Consider the following 25,556-nt stretch of genomic DNA (forward strand, 5'->3'; position numbering starts at 1 on the left):
AGTTGGATATAACCAAAATCTGATTACCTCAGGCGCAGAGAGAGCAGCGCCTTCAAACACCTACAGTATGGATCCAGCCTGAAGGGGAGGGGACAGCATCATCCTTATCATTCAGGCCTGTGTGCACAGCCTTGGGCAATGTGGAGTATGTGTGTAGCATTTAGAATATCATAGATGCAGAACAGTTAGTTTCCTTTGATTTCAAGGATAACTTAGGTGGTTTGTTCGGGTTTTTTTTAAATCCCATTTGCAGAAATTGAATGTGTGGGGATCACTTGACTTTGTTCTGTATATTTTGACATTTTCACTTGTTTTAGTCTTTTCATTCTGTATTCTCCCTTTTTCTTTCTTGCATATTCTTGAAGGCTTCTGTACTCTTCCCTATAAATTCTCAATTCTCTTCCCTTTTCAGTATCCTCCTTTCCTTTTTGTTGAATGTAGGGTTTGTGCTTTTGGCCATCAGTTGGAAAGGAGAGGGGGTAGACGTGGGCTCTGCCTTTTCAGGTGCACGGGTTCCATAGTTGCTGGTTTTACAATAAGTAAAAGCAAGCGAAGGAAATCATCTGCTTGGCCTGTTTTTGTTTGGACCCAGGTACTTGTGATAACAGCAGATGTGTCTTTAGTTTTAGCAGCTCCATTTTTTGGTCCCAGACTTAAGGGGCCTATTTAGCAAACTGTTAAATATATGCATTAATCTGTGTATTAGCAGCACAGCCACTATATGATTTACTAAAGTTTTCAGTGAATTGCATGTTCAGTGATGCTAATTACCATAAAATGTATTACATTTAAACAAACTGCTTAGCATACCGTTGCATATTAACTCATTTTAAAATTTAATGTAAGTAGCTGCATTAATGCCCGTAAGTAAATTGTGAAAGATTGCTTTCCTTGTTCCTACCAGCGATGGCAGGTGACAGTCTATTGTGAGTAATCTCTTGGTGGCCCTCAGTATATCCAGTATGCCCATAACATACATAATACATGAATTACAGTTGGGCTTACCAATGTGATGGTAGTGTGAAGATGGATTTGGTTCTTATCCAGGTGTCTACTCTTCCTTCATTCCCCTTTAAAAAAAAAAAAAAGCCCCAGCTATGGGTAATTTGCGCTGTATCACAAAGTTTAATGAGATCAGGGAATACTACCCAAGGAGGAGTGGATAGGAAAATGAAGTATCCTAGTTGTGAATGTATGGAGCCAAGCTTTTCTTTTTTTAAACATATCTATAATAGATAGTTACCAATATAGATCTATGTCCTGAGTCCATCTGTAACATGCCAGGAAAATGTATAATACACAAGTAAATATCTATAGATCTATATAGATCTATACACAAGTATAGATCTATATCTATTATATTTTCCTGGCGTGTAACAGGTGGACTCGGGACCAAGGGTTATGCTCCCCTGCAGCAGATAGAGACGGTGAAAGCTGATGTCACAGAATATATATATACTCCTGCAGTGTTCCCAGCCTGCTAGTATTCTCTGTCTCCAGCAGATGATGGACATGCATCTCCCTATGGTGATTGCTGTGAATTTTGGAAGGAGAATTTTAAATTGAGAAATGAAAGCCCCGCTCTCCTGTGGTGATACCTAAAGGTCCCTCCCCAGTGGAGAAATTCCTGAGGTGATTTCTGTGGTCCCTCAGAGGTGAGCCTTGGTCTGGTAACTGGTTTCCAGCTTGGAATTTGCTGCTTGTTCAGCTGAAAGGCAGTGGGTGCAGGAGGCTGAGCACAGCGGTGATGGCAATTGCCCTCTCCCCCCGCAGCCAGAGATCATCTCTGTACTCAGCCAGTAAGCGCTGAGCTCTGGTAAGTTTAAAAAAACAAAAGAAATTACTTGGAGACAGGGGTTTTTAAGGTCTTTCTTCGGTCTCTTTTGTGCACGTTCCCGCTCCCGTTAGGGTTAAGGAAACTGGGCAGCCTGGTGGGTTGAGTAGCCTCTGTGGGCTAGGCCCACGGTAGGCTTTTCTTGGCGCACCGCGTGGCAGGCTGTGGCGGTGGTTTTATGCACTCCTGTGTGTGCCTTACTGCTCTCTACAGGACATCGGTGTGCGCAGTGTGTAGGCTCTGCGCGCATTGCCCTAGGCACAACTTTTTTGGGCATGGTGAAATGCTTCAGCTGGGCGGAGTTGTGCATGCGCCTTGCCGCACTTCATTCCGGGGCGCCTTGATTTTGTGCACGTAACTTTTTTTTAAGCACGAGCCATTTGAATGCACATTTACCGCTGCTCATGGTGCCGGTAAACAAGAAACCTAAGCACCTTTCTCTTTGTGTTACCTGTTAGGTCGGGCTGAGAAGCCCTAATATGTCTTAAAACGTGTCAGCGCTGTTCAGATGCTCAGGGAGCGTTGTTTTCCTCGGATTTTGCTAAGCCTGGATCCTCCCATTCTGATGGCCTGGTTACGACTTTGGCTGGAAGTGTGCCAGATCTTGATACTCCCTTGACTGGCTCCTCTGCAGGAGATGACCGTTCAGTTGGGCTTGCTCCAGTACCTTCGGGGTTTGATCTGAACCTGACTGCTTTTTCTTGGATGGAGTGTTTTTCAGGGTTTACAGACCTTTGTTCACGCAGCCCTCTGCTTCACCCTCTCCTGTCAGGTCGGACCCTCAGCCGGTGGCCTCTCCCTCTTCCAATTCTACCGTTAAGCGCCATGGCATGCCTCGATTCGCCATGGGTATCCCCAGTAGGGACCTGGATGGCACAGATGATGAGGTGGATCCTGATTCCTTGGAAAATGGGGAAATTCCTTCTGGTTTGGAGCCTTATCGAACTATGTTATGGTTCTTTCAGAGAGATGAACTTCTGGCCCTAATTTCCCAGACACTGAAGATGTTGGGAGTGCCTGGGGCAGGTTCTATGTTAGAGCCGAAGAAGAATCCCATTTCGGTTTCCTTGCGTAAAGCCTCTTGCTTTTTTCCTGTTATGGACGCCGTTCAAGAATTGATCTCAAATGGGATGCCCTGGAGGCAAGCTTCAAAGGAGATCAGGCATTGGAAGGCTTAGATCCAGCGGTGAGAGAGTGTTTGCGTTTTCCCAGAGTAGATGTGTTTGTCTGTGCCGTCTCTAAGCGGATGACTATCCCTATGGACGGAGGAACAGCCTTGAAGGATGTGCATTTATTTATTTGTAAAGTTTTATATACCGTCATTTAGAAATATTTCCATCACAACGGTTTACAAGGTAACTGATTAAAATAATAAAAACCTCTCATAAAAAGACATAGATATAAAATAATCATAAAAAATACAATAAAACAAAGCAGATAAAGCATACATGATAGGCAGAAGGAATCTATCCTTAAACAGGCCTTTGACGAATGGCAATGACCTTACAATTGCTTCCGGTAGCGCTCTTGTGGCACATTCTTGCCTGCTTCTCTCAGGAGGTGGATGATTCGGGGGTGAATTCCAGAGCAGTTATGGAACCTGGTGCAGCCTTTTTGACAGATGCAGGCTGGATTTGGTCCATACCTTAGCCAGAGGAGTGGCTTCAGTGGTGGCGGCGGCAAGCCATCAGCTATAGTTGCAAAATTGGTCAGCTGACGCAGCCTCCAAAGTTAATCTCACTAAAATGCCCTTTAAAGGCTCACTCTTGATGGGAGCGAGTTGAAAAAACTGGCCAGTAAATGGGGCGAATCTCCAGTTCCCCGGTTGCCGGAGGATATGAAGCAATTGCATTGCCCCTTTTCTGTAAGGGGTCGTCTCAGAGGCTCCAAGCGTTTTCATCCCTACAGGAACCCGGCCTTTCAGGGGACTCTGCCTTTTGTTAGGTTTCAGTCCTTTTGTTCCCGACAGCCCAAGAGAGGAACGGGCTTGGGTGGCGGACTGTCCTGAGCTTCCCAATGAAGGTTTGCGGACCCACCTTCGGGAGGAGGAGATGGGACGCCTATCTCTTTTATCAAAGGTGGGTTAGAGATCACATTGGATCAATGGTTCCTGAAAGTGATACGGGAAGGCTAGGCACTGGAATTTCGCAGCATTCCTCGGGATATGTTCATGGTGTGTCCTTGCCACTCCCTGCACAAAAAGTAGGCAGTGGAGTCTATGCTTCTATGGCTCCTCCAGCTGAGGGCTATGGTTCCCATGCCTATGTCTTAGCAAAAATACAGGGCACTATTCCATCTATTTTGTTGTGCCCAAGAAGAAAGATTCCTTTTGACCCATTCTGGACCTAGAGTGTCACCCGTCATCTATGGGTGACTCAGTTTTGCATGGAAACATTGTGCTCTGTGATAATGGCCATGCAGGTGGAAGAATTTCTGACCTCCCTGGATCTTTCTGAGGCCTACATTCTTATTCCCATCCATTTGGAACACCGTTTTATGTGCTTTGCGCTGCCCCAGAACGTTTTCCAAAGTTATGGTTTTCGTAGTGGCAGTGTTGAGAAGAGATGGGATCCTGGTGCACCTGTACTTGGACGACTGGCTGATTCGGGCCAAGTCTTTGGAAGAGAGCAACCTGATGACCAACAAGGTGATCTCCTTGCAGGAGCTCAGGTGGTGAACCTGGCCAAGAGTAGTCTCCGGCCTTTTCAATCATTAGAGTATCTGGGAGTTCTCTTTGACACAAGGCCGGGCAAGCATTTTCTGCAGGATGCATGGATCCAAATGTTGATGTCCCAGGTGCGTCAGTTGGTGAACGCTATACGCCCGATGATATGGAGCTATCTGGAGGTGCTCGGTTTAATGGCGGCTACCCTAGAAGTGGTGCCATGGGCAAGGGCGCATATGCATGCTCTCCATCACTTACTGCTTTCTCGTTGGACCCCGCAGTCTCAGGACTATTTGGTTTGTCTCCACTTGCTGACGGAAATCTGTCGCCTACTGTGGTTGTTGCAGGAGGCTTATCTTAGATGGGGAGTGTCCTTGTCCTTCCTGAACTGGTTGTTTCTCATGACAGATGTGAGTCTCCAGGATTGGGGAGCTCACAGTCAGGAACTGACAGCCCAGGGACATTGGACTGCCGAAGAGGCCCTCTGGAACAACAATCGCCTGGCAGCCCGCGTGGTTTGGTTGGCAAGCTTGCAGTTCAGCTGCAGCCTACAGGGTTGAATGGTCTGTGTGATGTCAGACAGCTCAACGACGGTGGCTTACGTCAATCGCCAGGGAGTGTGCAAGAGCCAGTAAGTGTTGCAGGAAGTACACCAACTTATGGAATGGGCTGAAGGACATCTGCAGATGTTCTCAGTAGGGAGAGTCTGGACCCTGGCGACTGGGTGTCATACGCCGAGGCTTTTCAGCTGATAGTGGATCGCTGGGGCATTCTGTCTCTAGACCTGCTAGCGACTTCTCACAATTCTCAGTCACAGAAGAGATCCATGGTCCCTGGGCATTGATGCTGTCATACAGGTCTGGCCGGAAGACGAGTTGCTTTATGCCTTTCCTCTGTGGTCCTTGGTGGGCAGACTCATTCGCAGAATCGAAGTCCACAGGGGGCTAGTAATCCCGGTGGCTCTGGATTGGCCCAGGCATCCATGGTATGTAGATCTGCGGAGGCTCCTGGTAGAGAACTCCCCTAGTCTTCTGCCGCATGTGGATCTGCTGTGGCAGGGGCTGGTTATTCACAAGGATCTGACTCTTCTGTCTTACGGTTTGGCCCTTGAGAGGGCTCACCTGTTGAAGCGTGGATATTCTTCTGCAGTGTTTGCTACTTCACTTGGAAATTCTCCACTTCTGTAGCATATGTGCGGGTTTTAGAGGGTGTTTGAGGCCTGGTGCGAGGAGCGTGGTGTTCTTCCTTGTTCAGTTAAGATCCCGCTTATTCTGGATTTTTTGCAAGATGGGTTGACTAAAGGATTGACCCTTAATTCCTTGAAGGTTCAGGTTGTGACTCTTGCATGTTTCAGAGGCACGGTGAATGGTGTCTCCTTATCGTCCCATCTGATGCGGCTCGTTTCTTGAAGGGAGAAAAGCACCTTCGGCCTCCCATTGGTTGCCGGTTCCTTTGTGGAGTCTTAACTTAGTGCTGGATTTTTTAGCGGGTCCTATGTTTCAGCTGTTGCGCACCCTTTTCTTGTGGTTATTAACCTTGAAGACTGTGTTCCTGATGGCTGTATGTTTTGCACACTGCATTTCTGAACTGCAGGCCTTGTCTTGCCGGGAGCGTTCCTGTGGGTTCCTCCAGGGGCGTTAGTTGCGTACTGTTCCATCCTTCTTGCCTAAGGTGGTCTCGGAGTTTCATTTGAGTCAATCCATTTCTTTGCCATCCCTGGATAAGATCTGGTATGTGGAGAAGTATCATCTTCTGCATTCCTTGGATGTTAAGAGACTTGTAGTGCGGTATCTGGAGGTTTCTGAACCTCTGAAAGTCGGATCGCGTGTTTGTCCTTCATGGTGGAAGGAAGCAGGGCGAACCAGCTTTGCGGGCTACAATAGCTCACTGGATTAAGGAGGTGATCACGGCCACATATGTAGATGCTGAGAAGCTGCTGCCTACTCAGTTCGGGCTCTTTCCACTAGGGCTCAGGCAGTGTCATGGGCGGAGGTTAGTTTATCTCCTGTCGATATCTGCTACCTGCTAGGAGACAGAAGAATACTGCAGAGTTTTTTTTTGTAAACTTCTGTCTCCATCTGCTGGAGGGGGGCCAAACCCAGGAGTCTGGACTGATCCGGGTACATACAGGGAATTTTGTTTTCCTTAGTGTAGACAGATGGACTCAACTTCCCACCCTTGGTTGCCGAATGATTGACAATAGTCCTGTGGGGATACGGGTCCCAAGGGATTACTGGTAAGTGTTCATCCAGTCCCTAGATTGGGGTGCCTCTGTCCTTGAGTTCAATGTTTTTTGTCTGTTGAGTGCAATTATGGTTGACTGTTTTTAATCATGTTTTTTTGCTAGCCTGTCCACTGTTGCTTTTGAAGAGAATACTGGCAGGCTGGGGTCACTACAGGAGTATATGTACTGTGCCGTCAGCTTGATCTGCTTCATCTGCTGGTAGGGGAGCATAAACCCACTGATCCTAAGTCTATCTGTATGCACTTAAGAAAATGAAACTATCACGTAAGTAATTTATCCAATATATCTTTTTCATGTTTAGGAAACTTCACATAATTGAAATTAGAACAAGTACTTTAAAAATCCAACATTTTTATACATAGAAAAATTGGGTGTAATAAAATGTTGTCTGGGTGATGCAGCTTGGTATCTGAGAAACCAAAGTTACCCGTACCCATCGCAAGCTGATGGTCTATTAACATGGAATGCCTTCTGGGAGAGATTGGGAGAGACAAAGATGGCAGAATTAAAAAACAAAACAAAAAAAAAACAAAACCAAAAAAAAAAACATAGGATAAGGGGAGAGGATCCCTTATTGGCAAGAAGATGGAAATATAACTTGGAAATAACCAACTGGGGAGTAGTGGTTCAATCCAAAATCACAGTGCAATGATTGTAATGTGCTTCCAAGAAAGGCAGGGAGTGTCCTGCACAGAGCAGCAGTTACAAACACCTTGCTGGGCAGACTAGATGTCCCATTGCTGTGGGGTTGTGGTTTTTTTTTTAAGTCGTTACCATATTGTCAGGGTCTATGAAATGTCATTAAGCATAGGGGTTATTTGGTCTCATTTTTAGTATTGATTTTTAAAAACCCCTGAGCTGTAAATAAGTCTCAGCTGCTCCTTTAAATTATTATTCTCCACTTCCACTGGGGCTCAAGAATGAGGTGGATGTAGCCTGGTTTTTTGGGGGGGGTTTTTTAAGCGAGCTGCAATGCGCAATTTCACCACCAGATGTCCCGGTACAACTCAAGCTTAACTGTAAATGACAATAAATTCATCCTTAATTCCTCACTGGGCATCAGACAAATCTATTTTTTTTCTCATCAACCCAATTTCCTGCCAAGTTAGAAAATTCCCCCTCTGTGAAGAAAATCACTTGATGTAAATTGTATAATATTTTAAAAGTGCAAGTGCCAAGGCACCCTGTATCAAACATGCTGAGGACAATAATCGGATGGCCACACGGTGCTTGAAAGGGTGTCTGTGAGTAAGCCCTTAAGGCTCTTGGCATTAACAGCTGGGAAACATGCATAGGATTGCAGTCACTGGAAACTCAAACTCCAAGCTTCAAAAATATGATTGCCACCATTGTGGAAGATAAACATGGCCATAACTGCAGTCATTGCAACAGAGATTATCATGTGTGTGCTGCTGCTGCCTACCTAAAGGCCACAAACGGTGCATATCTATGATGGCTTGAGTACCAAAGGGCCCTAAGAGATTGTCCTCTTTAAAGGCCGGCGGCTACTGCGGCTGAGTAGTGGGCCTTCCACTCAGGTCGTTCTTTCTGGGTCACCTGAAGCTTCACAAGCAACCAGGATTGTGGCCCTGACAGTCTTTACCTGAAAGTGGTCAGAGGGATGGAAAGAGGTTGGTGGGAGCAGAGGGGAGTATGGTGGTAATTGGAATTGTTTTATTATGTGTTTAACTGTTTTTAAGAATTATGCATGTATTTTATATGTGGCCTTGCATGATTTTATTTTTAAGTGGGGAGGCAGGTAATAAATATATTAAATAAGAATGAGTATGGCACAACTTGGCAACAAGCAGGTCGTCTTCTCTTCCAAGGGCTGTGAACACTGGCCTGCCTCCATGCAGAGGAAACAATCTCCACTAGTGGGTTATGTATGGATATATTTGCCTGCCCTGCCATTAGCCCACCACTATTTTTCAGCTCTAGCAGATGGTAGACATGCATTTTTTTTTTAGTAGTGGTTGCAGCCGAGAGGATCTCTGCAGTGAAGGCTTTTGCCTTCTCCTCCCCTGTAGCTGGAACCTGTTCCTGCTCTCAGCCAGGGTAAAAGTTTTTACTTTATACATAAAAAAAAAAAAAATAGAAACTTGTTAGGAGTTTTCCTACTGAGTCTATTTCTCTGCCCACCTTGGACAGGGACAGAGTAAATATCGTCTTTTGTGTTCCCTGTCCATCAAGCAACATTTGCTGCTGTAGTCAGAGGTGACTAAATCTGCCTGGAAGGCGGATCACCTTGTTTGTGCTCCATGGTGGCGGTAAGCAGGGAGCACTGGCGATGCAGGCAATGTTAGCCTGTTGGGTTAAAGAAGCCATTACGGGTGCCTGTGTGGCTGCTGAGGTTGCTTTGTTGAAACAGATGAGACTGCATTCCGCCAAGGCTCAGGCAGTATCATGGGTGGAACTTTGGTGGTTGTTGCCTGCCAAAATTTGCCAAGCGGCAACGCCATCATTGCACACCTTTTCCAAGCATTACTGCTTGGTTATTTGGGCTAGAGAGGATGCTGCGTTTGCATGGGTGCTATTAACTGGACCACTGGCAGCCTTCCGCACTCCAGGATCAGCTTTGGAACAGCCCACGGGTGGGGATTGACCTGCTAGAATGTGGAGGAAGGAGAAATTACTACTTACCTGATAAACTTACTCAGCAGCCTGGGGTGGGTCAATTCCTGACTGCTGAGGTTTTATGTTCTGGTTCACTTCAGGAGTGAGGGGGTGCCAGCATGGCCATTTGGCTAGGGCCTACAATGTTCAAGGGGCCTACTTTTGTTGGGCAAAATTTAAAAAAAAAGCTAAATATATCTATTTCTAACGTATAAATAGCAAATTCTTCAATTACAATTTAAATTTTTAACAAACTGGTAAAGCCTTAAATAAAAATTATTTGGGAAATTTAGAAAATGATTTCTCTTATTAAGTATCACATCAGAACCTTACATAGGGGCCTACTTTTCTTAGCTGGCATGGGCCTAATTCCTGCTCTCTCCAGCCCTGTTGTGGTTAGCCTTTTTGGGGTGAACTTTGTGGAGTGTGATTCCTCCTCTTCATTGAAGATTGATAAGTGGCTTTTCTAGCCCCTTAGTTTTCTGCATGTATTACTACCCTTGTCTGAGCTCGGTGTTCGAGTTTGGTTTGGAAGCATGAGTAAGTTGATTGTTAATGATGATGCTCAAGTATAAGCCACAGTTTGGCTTTTCCAGAGCATACTGGCTGGCTGATGTCTGGGTGGGACTATATGTGACGTCAGCTTTTGCTCTGTCTCCATCTCCTGCTAGAGGTGCATAAGCTATTGGTGGAGATCGGCCTGCCTTCATTAGAGAGAGGAAATTGTTAGGTAAGTAGTAATTTCTCCTGACGTATCCAGTTGGTTTGAGGAGCAGAAACTGGGTTCAGAATCAAAATTCAAATTCTTTCCTGTTATGTCCTCAACCAGTCTCCTTTCCTCAACCACTCCCCCAGTAACCACCCAATTTGGAAAAGAAATGCAAATTATTTCAGTCAAGAATCGGATTATGCACTTTCCATTGTGTTATGAGCCATCACGTCATAAACCAATCTGAAATCTGTTTCAGGGTCAGATTTAAGAATTAAGCAAAATGTCCACATCATCTCCTACCTCCTGTTTGTAATACTTACTATTTATTTTATTTATGTTTATATACTGACATTTGTGAGAACATCATGCATTATTATTAATATGGGAATATTGCATTAATGAGGGTATTAGCTTTTACCCCCAGATGCAAAAAAAAAAAAAAGTGCCTGATGTGCGCATTTTTACTCTCAAAAATTAACACCTGCCTCCGAGCAGGTGTTAAATCTGGTAGAGTCTCAAACGTTTATAGAAAAGCAGAAAATGATATTAAGGCAAGAGGAATGGAAAAAAGGAAAACTGAAAAAAAGAAATAAAACTATCAGCGATGCTCAGGTTAGGAAAATGGATGCCCATAACAGTGAGCATCTGTTTTTCTAACCTGCTGACAGCTACCCCTTCTGGGCTCCTGATGCTGAGGAGGAGCTAGGGTCGCAAAATTTTCCCTAGTGCTTCCTTTATACCGCGGCAGCTCCATCCCTCCCCCGCTTGAGGCCACAACTGGAGCACCCATACTGGAATTTGCAATCCGGAAAGTTACAAGTAGATTGATTGACGTGCCAGTAAATGTCAAGGATACTAGTCCTGGCTCTACCCGTGCCAACCGACACAGGACAAGCTTGAAAGGTGTGGCCGCCCGTCCCACTAGCTACCCCACCCAGATTACCTGCTGCAGAGGAAGGGACCTTGCTAGTCATCTGATAGTTACAAGCCAACATCCTGGGTACCATGAGGAACGTTTTCGTGATCATATGGAAGAAAACAAGTTTATCATAATTGAGCCAAGATCACGCCTTGTACTCCCTCCAAGTCCTGTTTGAATTCAAACCATAACTGTTCTTAACCTAACACACTGGAGCTTCCAGTCAACCATCCCCCAGGTCTGGTCACGAAGTGAGCCTGGCACCATATTACTACAGGCAAGTAGGTACTAGACCTGCCTGCCCATCCAGAACACAAGATCTATCTTAAGATAGAAACACGTTAACGGAATATGATGATAAAGATAGAACAGAAAGAAATCACAAGTTAGCCATTCAGGTGCAGAGTCAGAGAAACGCATTATTCTTTTGTTTAGTTCTTTCCAAGGTATTTCTGCTCCTAGTGTATTACTTGTAACGCATAAACATTACATCATTTATTTCTGCGCCACGTTTTTTTTTTTGTTTGCTTGTTTGTAGTAAGTCTCCTTTTTCAGTAGAACCTCTTTCAGTTAACGCTCACCGATTTATAAATCCCAGAGGTGTCCAGATGTGGTCGCTGGGAACCGCTTCTCTTCCCACCCTTTGCGTAAGAGATCGCGCGTGCGCGCCTACCGACCGCTCCGGGGCCAGTGTAGCCGCCTGCGTAGGGCGTCGCTCCAAGTCACACGTCACCCTATGCAAGGGGGCGCGAGACTTCTACCCTCCCCCAGCAATCCCCGGAGGCGCAGCACGCATTGTCCTCGGGGGACGCCATCGGCGTTAGGGCTTGCGATTCTCCAACGTTGCGTACAAGCTGCGCTCCGGCTCTCCCCTCCCCTCCCATCTCGTCGCGCAGCTTGTACGCCGGTGGCGTAGCGCGTCCCAAAATGGCGCGTCGGTGGCGCTGCTAAGGTAGTTTTTTTTTATTTTTTTTAAGCTGGCGCCGAAGATGAAGCGGCGGCGATGGTGGCGGCGGAGGCGGTGACAGCGGAGTCTTAGAGATACCCCTACCCCCGGAATCTAGAGCGAGGCCGGAAAGGTCCGCAGGGAAGCGCAGGCCCGAGCGCGGCCTCTTCCCCCCTCCCCTCCCCCCCCCTTTACGGCGGCTCCGGCTCGGAGAATGATGAAGCTGAAGGCCAACCAGATTCGGACCTACGACGGGGACGGGTACAAGAAGCGAGCGGCCTGCCTATGCTTCCGGAGCGAGAGCGAGGAAGAGGTATATGGGGGGAGGGGAGAAACGGGCGGTCGGATTCACGTGTGTGTGTGTGTGTTGGGGTATTCCCGCGGGTTAAGGGTCACCCTGTTGGGGGTGGGTAGTCCGGTGGGGGAAGGGTTGTGCTCGGTTTCCTGCTCCGCGGTGAGCGCTTATGGATGCCCTCGCTTTCCCGGTGTGTAGTGCTGCGGCCTGCCATCTTCATGGAGTCCATGCGCACTCGGCGCGGGTAACAGGGCTCAGCCTGCACGGGCGAGGGACTGGGCTCTCCGGCTGGCGTTTGCTTGCAGGTAGCTCCCACGCCCAGCTCGGCTCCTGAACGTGTTTTCCAAACCGGTTTAGTGAAACCCGATCACTGCGGTCGCGATCCGGCTAAATCGGTTGTCTAACAGAGCAGTGCTCAGGTTCTTTATCCGAGCACGTCTTGGGAACTGTAATAGCCCTTCACCGTGAACACAAAATCGCAATTTTTCAATTTGAATTTCAGTTAATGTGTTTAAGAGTGGGCAGTGTGGATAAGGTTGTTTCCCTGTTGCCCTTCGACCTTTTTCTTGGTTTCGGGAGAACTTATTGCTTGGGAGTCTGTATTGTGTGAATTGGTATTCTTCATTACTAAGCATTGTTCTCATTGATGCAAAATGGGAGAATGTTTTTTTGGTTTTTTTTTAAGTAGATCTGACTCTTGGTTTGTGGTATGGCCTGCCAGTGTTTTTTAACTTTGCTTAGGTATTACTAAAGTTGATGTAAAATCAGATTAACTAAAGCTAAAAGTAGAGTTTTAGGAATACTGCTGTATGCAACAGCCCTTGCATTGTTTGTCTGGAAGAAATCGGATTGTTCAAATCGCAGATTGACAAAACAGATGATGTGATCTTGCTTTATCCCAGACAGGAAGCTTTTGGGTTCAAATAACGCCAGGTTATCAATGTAGATAGTGATACGGTTTACTTAGAATTCGGTTGCTATGTGTAAGAATTGCAGCTAAGCAGCCTTAGCCCCTCCTTCACCCTAGCTGGAAGTCCTTTCCCACACACTTCATTGTTCCTTCAGCCTGCTGAATCCCTTTCAAGCCTCTTTGTGAATTCTGCTCTGCAGCGTTCACTTTCTCACCTTCCCAGAGGAGACAAAGGACCTTTTTGAAGCCTTGCAATGAATTTTTCCACTGGAAAGCTGGAGCATGCAGTTACTCATGTTGATTTGAGTTGCTTTGAAATGATTTGACTTGAGAAAAGGGGACAAGACATCAGCCTTTTCCTCCATTATTGGATGTATTTGAGAGTCCATATTACAGTATGACAGCATAATGTTGTAAAACATGGCACTTTAGATATTCTAATTTGGGTGTGAAGGTGAGGAGAAGACTAGGGCATTGTTTTAAAGAGGGTGAATACAGGTTTAAGTTAGAGATAATGGACAACCACAGTGTTCTACACAATGATGATTCACATTTATCTCTGTCAGCCAATTGTATTCTTATTGCACTGCATGTGAGATTTATTATTCTTGGTAAGAGGGATTCTTGTGAGTTTTCAATTATAGGAAAAGGTGGCATAATGACAGACTTCAGTTTTCAATAGGGCTTTTCTACCTCTCCCTATGTGTTTCCTTACCAAAACTAAGCCTGATTTCACTGAGGTTGTCATTATGTCTTTGTGAAAATAAGCTTAATTTTGATCCTAAGTGACTGTTTTTTTTTATTTATAAGCATTTGATATTCCATCCTTTCCTAAAGGTAGATTTAAGGAAGATTATAATAAATAAGGCATTGAATGCATAAGTAATGGATACATTTATTTATCAAGTTTTATATACCGTCGTTCGGTTTCACCATCACAACGGTTTACAAAGTTTCGATGTTTAACAGAGTTTCCAAAAGATTCCTGTGATTGTTAACATAGGTACTATAGGCTTTATCAACATATATGAGGTAGATTGCAAGTAAATAGCATGGGATAGTTTAACTACAACTCTTAGTCCAATTATTTTTGTGTGTTTTATGAACCGCGTTGCAATTTGGAACATCCAAAACAGTTTCAATAATCTGTCTGGAATATTTTCCTCCCTGAATTCTCATTTTTTGCCAAAATTTGGCAGACTAGAGATCATGAATAGACCATGAAATTTTGATGTTTCATCGTTTTCCAGTTAGTAGGCTCCAGTGTTTAACATTTTTATCCCTTCTGTTAATCTTATTTCATGGCATTTCTTCTCTAGAGCAGTGGATGGGAGAGTATGAGTAATAAGATTCTCAGGTAAGAAGGTTCTCCCAGGAAACTCTAGTCCTACATGCAAGTGACCCTGAGTTCATGATAAAGAGGAGACCTTGTGCTACTTACATTAAATATTGTGTAGTTAAGAGGCATACATAGTATTTATTTCCATTTATTTTTCACCACTCACCAGAGACCCAAGTTGAAAGTTTTATATAATGCAACATCATATCTTATTCTTTTGTTTGTTTATAAGTAGATAACAGAACCTTAAATTAAACTTTTAATTAGAAAAAGCTTCATTAACGGATTGTTTTATCACAAATATCCAGTAAATGTGTAACTTTCCTCATTTGAGACAAAGTTCAGGAGATGTCATGGGTAGGGCATAGGTATTTCATCTGGTTTGTTTGTTATATTTTTTCCAGCTTCTTTTGCTTTTATTCTTCTGATCTCCCCACACGGAGAGATGATAGCATCTCTTGGGGAAAACCCCACAATGTAGAGGTGAAAGAATAGATGACTCATTACATCTTTGTTTACCTTCTCCAAAGCTCATAAACTGGAGTTAAGATGTCATTGGAATAAAGTAATGTTGCTTTGGGGTTCTACAGATTTGGAATAGGTAACTATTAAGTATTTGATTCTATTGCCTGGTGCAGCTTATCCTTGCCATGTTAGACTGACCAGATGGTGTATGATGTGGCCCGATCATCGGGACAGGCTGCATACGCTTTGGAAGAAAGAATCTACTATTTTTTTTCAAACACAAATTAATAAAACCAAGAAAACAACACAGCCTGGAGATAGCCACTGACTTTTAACAGTGGAAGATGTTGGTGTTCTCCATGAATCTCTGCCCTCAGTAGAATTTTTGCTGTAGATTTGTTTTGCATACGGTTTTGGACTTGTGCGCAGCTTTTAATTTTCAGCCAAACATAAAACTTTAGAAGTATATTAAGGGCAAAAAAACTGAACACTAGTCAAATATTAATTGATGTAACTTTTTGTTTTAAATCTACTTAATTATAGCTATGACAGTTTTTATAATGGGGAAACCTGTGAACAACTTGGCTTGCAGAAACTGATCTCAGTTAAATGGACTCCAGTAACTAATCCTTCTAAGAGGGAGTGCTTCAAGTGCTTGTTTTTGTGATCTCATTCAGAAGTTTCAATCAGTGTTTAGTTACATTCAGAGCACCTGGTGGTTCAGATAATATTGCTGTCTGCGGATCTCCTCAATAATAATTAAAGCTGTGGCCTATTTCCATACAATTTAATAATGTCGCTCTTTCTCGTTAGGGAGTGCTGGCAAGAACCCAACATCTTCCACAGTAGTGGGCCATAACACAAAATGCTGTGGATGGCAGTCCTCCATAGACATGGAAACTGCGGCTGCAGGACTCCAGCACCCTCTGACTTTAGTAAAGTCTTCCCCAGCTGCCCACCCGAGTCTGTGGGAGGTGCCCACCAGTCTCCTAAAAGGGTAGGCAGGGAAGTCAAAAAGCAGTGGAGGCAAACTTTGAACACCTGCAAAACATGTTTGGATTTTAAAACCTTTTGTCTAAATCAGGAAAATTATTATTAAAAGGAAATTTGATTTGTTAAAAAAAAAAAATTTCTACCTTCGTTACTAAAAATATTACTATACTTTTGGGGGGGAAACGCATTTAAAAAAATGAAGATACAGGGCTGGAAAAATCCCTGGGTGGAGCTGGACCTGCACTGAAGCCCAAGGAGAGAGTCTTTAGCAGGCAGGCTGGAAGGAAATCATTGGCAGGGGAGCAGGGCTACTGCAGCTGGCAAAGAAACTGGAGGAGGAAGGAGAGCAGAGAATCAGGCAGGAAACGAAGCACAAATATAGCCACATCCCCCAAAAAGTCTCAAATAGTCTTGACTGGTGTATAAGCTTTTTAAAACAGTTTTACACTCTTGCTTAAGAAAATTCTTGGCATGTCCCAGAACCATGATTCCCAGCCACTGCTGGGTCCAATTGTTAATTCTGTGCTCTAAATAGACCCAGCAGAGCCAGGAAGCAGTTAGAGGAATATTGCAGATTGTGCACCTTATGTTAGTAGAAATTGACAGCAAGGATATTTTCTAAATGGGTGCAGATTTTTTTTCTTTAAGTTGGTTTCTAAGCTTCTGGATCAGCACCAGGGTGCTGTTTTCATTTGCATTCTGAAACCTGTAGAGCCTACATTGTGAGGAAAAAAAAATGAGGCAAAATCAAAGGAAGAATTTTGTTTCTGTTTTAAGAAGACAACCCCAGGAGAAATCTGACAGAGGCCTATAGGGGCCTCAGCCTAAAATAGGCCTGCTGAAATAATTGCCAAGTCCCTTACCCTCAACCTAGAAGGGCATAAAGAGGCCTGAACAGTGAAAGAAAAGCAAACAAGGATTAGGTGAAGTATTCCAAAAAGATATTTATGTAAGAAGAGCCACTTGGGAAAACCGCATGCGTCCATTCTGCAGAATTGGAAAAGACTGAGGCACGCTTTGGGACTGTTGGAGCTGCTACACATGCTCAAGGTGCTTTAAAAAAAACCAAACAAATTCCTGTAAAGGTCTTGAAGTATCCGATTTGTGCTGAGCAGTGATGTCACCAAAGTGTGAAGGGAGATTCACTCGTCTTCAGAAAATAAATGCATTCAACATTTTCTGATAAATGTGAATGACAAAAACGTTTGCCCTGCCTCCTAAAAAAAAATAAAAAAAAAATTCTGGCTGTCATCGAAGTTTTTATTAAATATTATTCCATTCCTGGGTTTCTTATTTTCTTCACCTCACTTTGTTGGTTTCCGCTAGCAGCGAGAACAGCACATTGGTGCTAACATGGCATTCTTGTAACATTTTTTTGTTTACGTTTTTGCCCCCCTAGACATTCATTTACAATGTAAATGATTAATGGGTAGCTCATGTCTGTGGCCTTGTTATAGCAGGCACACCAGAGGATGTATTGACTTGATATCTGAGATTACAGGATTGGGGAAATAGTATAATCAAGTCTGTTTGGAAAAATGTTTCTCTTTTTTGGGGGAGAAGAATGAGGGGGGTTGCTTGCCTTCTTCGGTCTGTTTCAGGTGCACTAAAATTTTAACACATGCAGTTACATTGGGCACATTAAAATCTGCTAGTGGATGGGAAAAACACACATAGCTAATGCTGCGCATCGCATGTAAACTCCATATAGTTGAGGCTATTAGCTAATCTCCGTGATTCAAAAAATTTCCCGCATGGCCAATGTGCCCATTGCAGTGCGGCAAATTTTACGCCAACCCAGGGCTGGCATTAAGGGTATGTCAGGCGCACTGGAAAAAGAAAAATTCCTGCTTTCTGTGATTCCCCACTTGGTATCGTCGTGGTACTAAATAGGAGGAACTACAGAAAACAGATTGAAGTATTTAAAAAAAAAAAAAAAAAGTCATGAGGGGGAAAAAAAAATTCTGGGTGCCCAATATAGAAGCACAAGATAGCTGGTCCAGGCCGTGTGTCCTTTACTGGTACCTTGTGCCGGGGGAAAAGGGACGCTTGTATCGAGCGATCGTTTTCCCAGACTGCACAGACAGCCAACCTCTCCTGTGTGCCCGATACAAGGAGGCACTAGGGACGCACAATTTCCCCTAGCGCCTCCTTTTTAGCGTGGCCCCTGATTTAAATAATGCATCCAGCACCCAAGAGAGGCGGCTGGGCGCGCATTAGGAGAGCAGGCGCTCAGTCCTGGGCACCCGTTTTACGTGAGCTGATATTGCATCGGCATGAAATTGTTTTGCTGTGTGTGAAGCCGCTGTTTGTGAACGTTTTCCAGTTTGTATGCACTTTTACTCCCAATTCATTAGCATGCTGTTAGCTTACTGCATTGTGAATTAAAAAAAAAATAAAGCTTGTGTATTAAACTGCTCTGAATTTTGGCACACAGAACCTTTTACATTGGCTTCTTGCTGTAAGCTCTCTGGGGACAGGAAAATACCTACCTGAATATAATCTGCTTTGAAGTGGCTGACTAGTCACCCAAAAGTGGAATATAAATAATAAAAAAAACAAAACCCACAAAAAACTCCTCAAAAGGTTGAGAGAAACTGTAAGAGCATTTTTGGTCAGAAAGCTTATGATGTCCTCCTCCAGCTAAACTTGATTGCATTCTCCTGAAGCTTCAGTATTCCAAATGCACTGTTTTCTAAGTACTTTTTATTTTCAGATTTGAAGGCGCTTTCTGTAGACGTCACCATGTCCTCTTCTGCACATTCAATTCATATGTGGCTTCCTGACATTTGTCACTCCTAGTTACTTGTTCTTTCCATTGTCTTATTGTTGTACTTGGCTTGCTTTCTCTCGCTTTTCCCATAAGGTTGGGTATGAAAAAATCTCTCTCCGTGAAAAGAGGAGTCAATGTTTGGCACAGTTTTATGTATCTGTAGGGAGCTTTTTGATTTCAGTTTTGTGGTTTTTACCCAGACCCTTATTATTGATAGAGGACAGCAAGATGTCAGTCGTTGCACATGGGTAACGTCATCTGATGGAGCCCAGCATGGATCATTGATCTCAAACATTTTAGAGCTTTCAGCATGCTCTACTGAGCATGTGTAGCTGTAGCGCCCTCCCTGTGTCTCAGGCAGAAGACCTCAGTCTGTCTTTTTTTCACAAAGTCATGTGGTTGAGGATTCAGCTTTGTTTTCCTCACAGCTTAAGACTATGACAGTTCTGGAGCTGCAAGCAGCTGTATGTGTGCCTTTTTTTTTGTTTTGTTTTTTTTAGATAGAGCCTTGGTGTTTTATTTGCACTTGCTTCCCTTGCAGTGGTTTAGGTTTAACCTTTTTTTTTTTTTCCTCTTTCTAGCACCTCTGTTGGCTGCATGACAGGTCTTGTGCATTGTGCAGCTGACAGGTTTTTTCCCCTTAATAAATAATATTGCATCTGTAACTTATTCCCTGTCCTTTCCTTGCCTGTTTTTTTGCCTTTGTCAGGTGCCTATTTGGTCTGGCAGTGTGCCATCCATTGTGGTCAAAGTAGGCTCCTGGCTTGAAAACTTGCCAGAGTTCTTGCCCAGGCAGGAGTTCTAGGAAATTCTGGCAGACTACTGGGCATCAATGGAGGCTCAGACCAGATGTTCCCATAGAGAGGAGAGGTCATCCTCCCCACACTAGTCTCCTTGGTTGGTGTCTTGGATGATGTGGTCTCCCTTTCTGCATGCCAGATCGATCTGGCAATGCATCTCCTTCGGAGAGAGGGTTAGCAAGAGCCTCTGCTTCACTGATGCACCATCAGTGGCATGCTTGAATCTGTTAGCCATGCACATGCATGCCAGAGCACCAATAGCCCAGGGGCACTGCGGCTGCCATTGAGCATGGGGTTGCCGTCGGCTATGGTTGCCATTGAGCATCATGGATGTCCTTTGACACCATTTGAGTGCCATAGACACCACAACACTAGGCATCATGGATGCTAGTCGACGTCCTGGATTGAGGGTCATGGAAACTGTCAAGCGTCATGGAGGCCATCGTGCACCAGGAGCACCATCACTGTCATGGAGGCTATCATGTGCTGTTGGCGCTTTCAGAGCCGGTGAGTGCCATAGGCACTATGGACACCGTGGGTGCCACAGACACCGAGCAGCATGGGTTCTGCCAAGCAATGGGGCATGGTTGCTGTTGAGCACCATCAGTGCTTCCTCGATGCAGTTGAGCAGAATGGGTGCTTTGAGACAGTGTGGGCAGTATAAATGCTTCAGGCACTGTGGGCACTATCAATGCCAGTAAACACCATGGGCACTATCAAGACCATGGACACCATTGAAGCCATCAGTGCCATTGGGGCCATCAAACCATCCATGCCATTGAGTGCCATGGGGGCAATCGAGCACTATGGGTGCTATCGATGGATACTATCAAGTGCTGTCGATGCCTTCAGGTCGAGTTCCATGGGTACCATCCAGCACAGTCAGAGGCGCAAACAAGTATTGTCTGTGCTGTCCAGAGGGGCACCACCAAAGGGGTATGGTGTCACCGCTACCATTATTGCCTTTGGTGCCATTGAGCACGATGTGCCATCAAGGCCCTTGACACAGATGAGAGCCTTGTCTGCCAACAGGCTCCTGGGTCATCATTAGGCACCTCAACATGGCACTCCGTGGACACTGTTAGGTGCCATGGTTGCAAATCAAGCGGCATGAGCTTCTTGGATGCAATCAGCCTCTGTGGCTGCCAATGGTGTCATTTGGTGCATAGGGCACCATGTTCACCACAAGCACCTGGGTGCCATCGAGCACCAGGGTTGCTTCCACACACCATGGTCGCCAACACATACTGGGGGCACCTTCCATGTTGAGCACCACATGTATCCTCGTCATCTGGTGTTTAGGCATTGTGGGATGCTGCCGATGTCAGCAAGCACCGGGAACGCGGTGGAGCTGCTGCCATTGAAGCTTAGGGCAATAGTCTACACCATTGCCCTAGTTTGCATGCAGTGTGTTGCTGTCACCATAGTGCGTCATTAGGACACTGGAGCGCTTGTTGAGTTGCCATCGGCGAGGGTTCTCTGTGCTTCAATTCGCCAGGCTTACTGCTGGGATGCTGTTATCAATGTTGGCACCGTGGCATGCTGGGGTGCCGTGAATGATGACACTACCACATTGCCACGAGTACGGTCACAGGCATTCCTGATGTGGGTGATGCTCATTGTATGTAGTAGGTACCCCACAGGGCATCCCTGGTATTATGCAGTGATTATGCACGTACCAAGAAATACTTCCCATGCCAGACTGCCTGTGCTACCAAAAACCATCGGCAGGTGGCGCTTCTTAGTACCTTCGTGTGTCTGGCACCAGGGGGGGGGGGGGGGTGCTGTTGAACACCAATGATGACACCTCACAAGTGGTCCACCACTGCTGTTTTTGTGCCTGTCTAGGCCAAGGCATGGACTACTAGGTTCATGGGTGCTGTCTCTTTCTGTGCATGTGTGTTGCTGTCTGCTTGACAGAGTACCATAGCATAGGTGAACAGTGCTGCTATTGCTGGACGCAGATTCAGTGAAGGGGCATCTCTATTACTAGATGCCCACTGACGTGTGTGTGTGTTCTTCTGGCACCAGCAGACATCTCAGTTGCCGGTGCGCTGAGAGGTCTTGGCTGAGATTATGAGCCTATTTACTCTATTTTGGGGTGGATACTTCCCTCTTTCAGGAGGGGACAGGACCCTTACAGGCTTCCTCTGTCATTGGTTTACACTCTGGATCCTCTTTAGGGGGAAGCTCCTGGATGCATTCTCTCTTCAGTGTGTTGTATGACTGGGGCGATGCTACAGCCGTTGTTTCCATAAATTGGTGCAGCAATATGGGCCAGCTAGGTCACTTGCTGACTTTTCCTGTGCCTGGTTGCATGATGGCCCTAATGTCTGCCTAGGCAACCTCCAGTTCCGTTCGCCATGCGGACTTCATAGGTCAACAGTTGTGCCCTACTGTCATCTGGAGAGTGGAGGGGTTTCCGGAATGAAACTGATCCAGTTGCATGGTGCGTTCCCCTCTCACCTCAGGGGTGAGAGGCCTGACTTTTGGTTTCTGAGAGGTGTCTTCAGTATGTTCTCTCTTGGTGCCTTGTTTTCTGCTCAGTGAATGGGTAGTTTTTCACATCCCATCCTCCAGGTTGGGTTAGCTCTGAGTGCAGCTGCCCTCTGATTTTGCATAGGATCTGAAAATTGCTCATTGGGAGTTCTCACTTCCCTATTGCGCAGTGGGGGTGCCTTGTTGCAGGTGATGAGCCACCTATATCTGAAATCCTTGTAGGAAAATCCTGGAAATCTGCTCCCCAGTAGCAGATGAGGATTCCTCTTGCATGGGTGGAGTGCCTTTTTGGATACCTGCTGAGCACAATGTACATAGTGTCACTTTGTGCCACTCCTGCTAATCTGTGTCAAGTTGGGTGGCACTCTACCTCTAAGTAGAGGTTTCTCCTCCCTCTATTTCTTCACTACCAGGTTTGCCTTCCGACAGCTCGCCCTATCTACAGTGACTTGGGTAGGAAGGGGGAGGATCACACGAAAGTAGCTCCTCACCCGTATTGCATTCACTTGTGGGTTCTTTTCTCCACTTTCAGGGGTGACCCTGTTGGTAGACATGCTCGTTGGCAGATACGGCAGTCTCTTTCCATGCGGACAATTTCACTGGTGTGCCTTGAAGTTATCGGGTGAAACAGGTTATCTTGAGCCATAGGTTTGATACCTAGGTTCGGTTGATGGGCAGTCAGCTCTGCGGATCAGACTGTTCCTTCTCTGTTACCCGCAGGATTCTCAGATTGGTGAGGAAGTCCTCTTCCACAGGGGCTGCCTCTTGCAGCATTTCTCTCAGCAGAGAGGTTTACAGACTTTCCTCAGGTTATTCTCATCCTGCTGAAGTCTAGGACTCTCCTTATCTTTAGTGAGAGGAGTTGTGCCCTTTGGGCTGTACCTGCCTTAGCGGTAACTCCCTGCTAGGATTGGAAGGGTATCTCATCGTTTCCCTGCTTTGGCAAGTTCACTGGCCGAGGTGCTTCCCTTTTGCCTGGCTTCCCCTGATGGTGAAGTACATCGTTCAGCTGAGTTTCGGCAGCGGCTCATTGTCTTGCTCAGCATCTTGGTGCTGGGAGGTATTTGGGGTGTTTATCCCAACTGACCATGGAGGTCAGATATTGTATTTGTAATAGCTTGGTGGGTGGGGAATGCTGCAGACCCATTTATTTTTACCACTACTTCTCTGGGCGAATATGTGGATTCCATGCCCACTATTCCTTTTGGACATACGTTAGGCGTTGCTCTGCATGCCCAATCAGTCTTGTTACTCAGTTGATGATAAACCGCAGATTTCTCTCTGTTCGGCTCTCCGGCTCCAGCTGATTTTCAGTTGTCTTGTGACACAAAAAAACCCAACTTCGCGGTCTTGATCCAAGTACTTTTTTTTTTTTTTTCTCATTTGGAAATTTGTGCCTTTGCCTGTACCCTCTGGGTCCTAGGCGTTCTGATGCTAGTCAGAGGTCACTCCTAGGAAGCTCTTGACTGTATTTGTTTTTGTGCAATTTAGTGGGCTTCTTGCCCCATGCTCACATTAAGCCTCTGCCTTCGGATGCCTTGCTGCATATTGGGGGTTTCTGTCTCTCTGTCGTTCGGTCTCATTGAGGTGAAAAACCCAACTTTCTTTGCCTCCTAGAGCCCTTATGGGTCTGTCTCACCGAAAAAAGGGGGATGGTGGTGCATCTGCACTAAAGCGTTTCCCCTAGTTTTCCCGTTTTTCAGCAGCGTGTAGCTTGGGAAGCGCCCATGTGTGAGGACTGCTATCTTGCTTGTCTTCAGAGAAAGCAGAGTTGCTTACCTGTAGCAGGTGTTCTCTGAGGACAGCAGGATGAAAGCCACCCATCTCCCCTGGTAGTTGGTTTTTCCATGTATTTGCTGTATCATGGACTGAGGGATTCTGCCTGAGAAACAGGGCGAGGGCTACAGCTGCACGTGCTCAGTAGAGCATGCTGAAAACTCTAGAACCTTTGAAAGCAAATTCCGGGCCTCATCAGATGATGTCTCCCATCTTGCTGTCCTCTGAGAACATCTGTTACAGGTAAGCAACTCTGTTTAATTACAACAAGAACCATAGCAGAAGAAATTGGTGGAAACGAATGACTCATCATTTTTCGAGGTAAATATTTTTGTTCTTGTAGTAATCGCCGATAAATGCTTGGGAAAATTTAAAATAGGGACCTTTATTTTCAGTTTTTATGTCTACATCACATTAATAAAGGTTTGTCCCACCACTTTTTTGTTCATCCTTTACCACTTGTGGTACTGTTAATGTAAAATCCAGAAAGGAGAGGATCATCTGCATCATTAGTTTTGCTCAGGCCTACCTGACTCAGCTGTAATGAATCTTTGTGACTTTGGTGCAGTGATCTTTAGTATACTACCTTTTCTTGGATTCTGCCATCGCTGCTATTGTGAAAGCAGTATATTTTAAGTGAGTTATTTGTAGTCTGCTGGCAAAAAATGGATATTTTGACTGCAGTAGGGTTGGAGAGAGATCATTTCATGGCCATTGTGAGAGAGAGTGCATCGGCAGCAGATTTATCACATCGGGAGACATTGACGACACCCCTCAAAAGCAAAAACAAAAATACCTCTTCATTCTGTGGACAAAATAGGTTTATTCAGCAGGATAAGTAATTAGGTTTCCCTGAAAATAGGATTCTCTTAGTCCACATCCAGCCCCTTGCCTAGGTAATAGGAATTTAGAAACCTGGAGCTAGGGCAACATTTTTTCTTTATTTAATCTTTCTAGACTGTTTTCCTGATTTTTAAATTGCCTAAAGCGGCATACAGCAATAACATAACATGATAAACAACAAAATATCAGTTCAGAAAAGGCATAATTAACAATACAGACTGGACTTTCAGCTCCTCAGTTTCCATCATTAATCATCAACCAAGTCTTCAATGTCTTATGAAATTTCATAAGGTGGTGTTACTTTCTAATCTCCAAGGGTAGGTAGGGCATGCCATAGACTTGGAGCTATGGTGGAAAACTCTCTTGTCCTGTATTCTAACATGCCAGAATACCTCAACAGATGGTAAGTGTACCTGAAAATGTCATTATTGCAACTTAATTTTTTTTTTCCCAGGACAGACAATCTTTCATATTCAGATTGCCCTTAGCCCTTAAGATTTTAAAGGCCAATAGCACCTGTAATTTATAATGGGATCTATCTCAGGCATATTTATTGTGGATATCCTGAAAACTTGGCCCGTTTGTGACTCTCAAGGACCACTCTCTGATATTGGAACTTTATTAAAATAGGAGTGTTGAAATATAACATGCACATAGCATATACTTTAGGGATGGGTATTTGTTTCCTTCGATTTGGCAGTACACATACTATCTGTGTTTCCGCGTATACTAGAAAGTTGGCGAGATTTGTGCGAACCTGCTGCAACAGATGTGATGAATGCACACCGCTAGCAGTTTTCAGTTTGTTATTTCTTGATTAACCACAAAATCATTAAAAAAAAAAAATCAGTTTGGACTACATAAAATAAATTACATTACATAAAATGACAACCAAAAAACATTAATAGAAATAAGTATACAAATGG

The 25,556-nt window shown here is 44.9% G+C and overlaps 1 protein-coding gene across 2 annotated transcripts in view; it reads left to right on the forward strand.

Annotated features, from left to right (window-relative positions):
* The first annotated feature begins 11,702 nt into the window (after positions 1-11,702).
* LOC115074200 (diphosphoinositol polyphosphate phosphohydrolase 1) overlaps positions 11,703-25,556 on the forward strand; it is a 39,704-nt gene continuing 25,850 nt past the window's right edge. The window contains exon 1 of one of the 2 annotated variants that reach the window (XM_029573448.1): positions 11,703-12,250. In XM_029573448.1, coding sequence (XP_029429308.1) covers positions 12,152-12,250 — 99 coding nt within the window. In that variant the 5' untranslated portion in view covers positions 11,703-12,151. Of the gene's footprint in view, positions 12,251-24,949; positions 25,034-25,556 lie in introns of those variants that run through there. The other variant, XM_029573449.1, reaches the window with a different exon arrangement.

Source organism: Rhinatrema bivittatum, chromosome 12 (genome assembly GCF_901001135.1).
Source record: "Rhinatrema bivittatum chromosome 12, aRhiBiv1.1, whole genome shotgun sequence".
NCBI lineage: Eukaryota > Metazoa > Chordata > Amphibia > Gymnophiona > Rhinatrematidae > Rhinatrema > Rhinatrema bivittatum.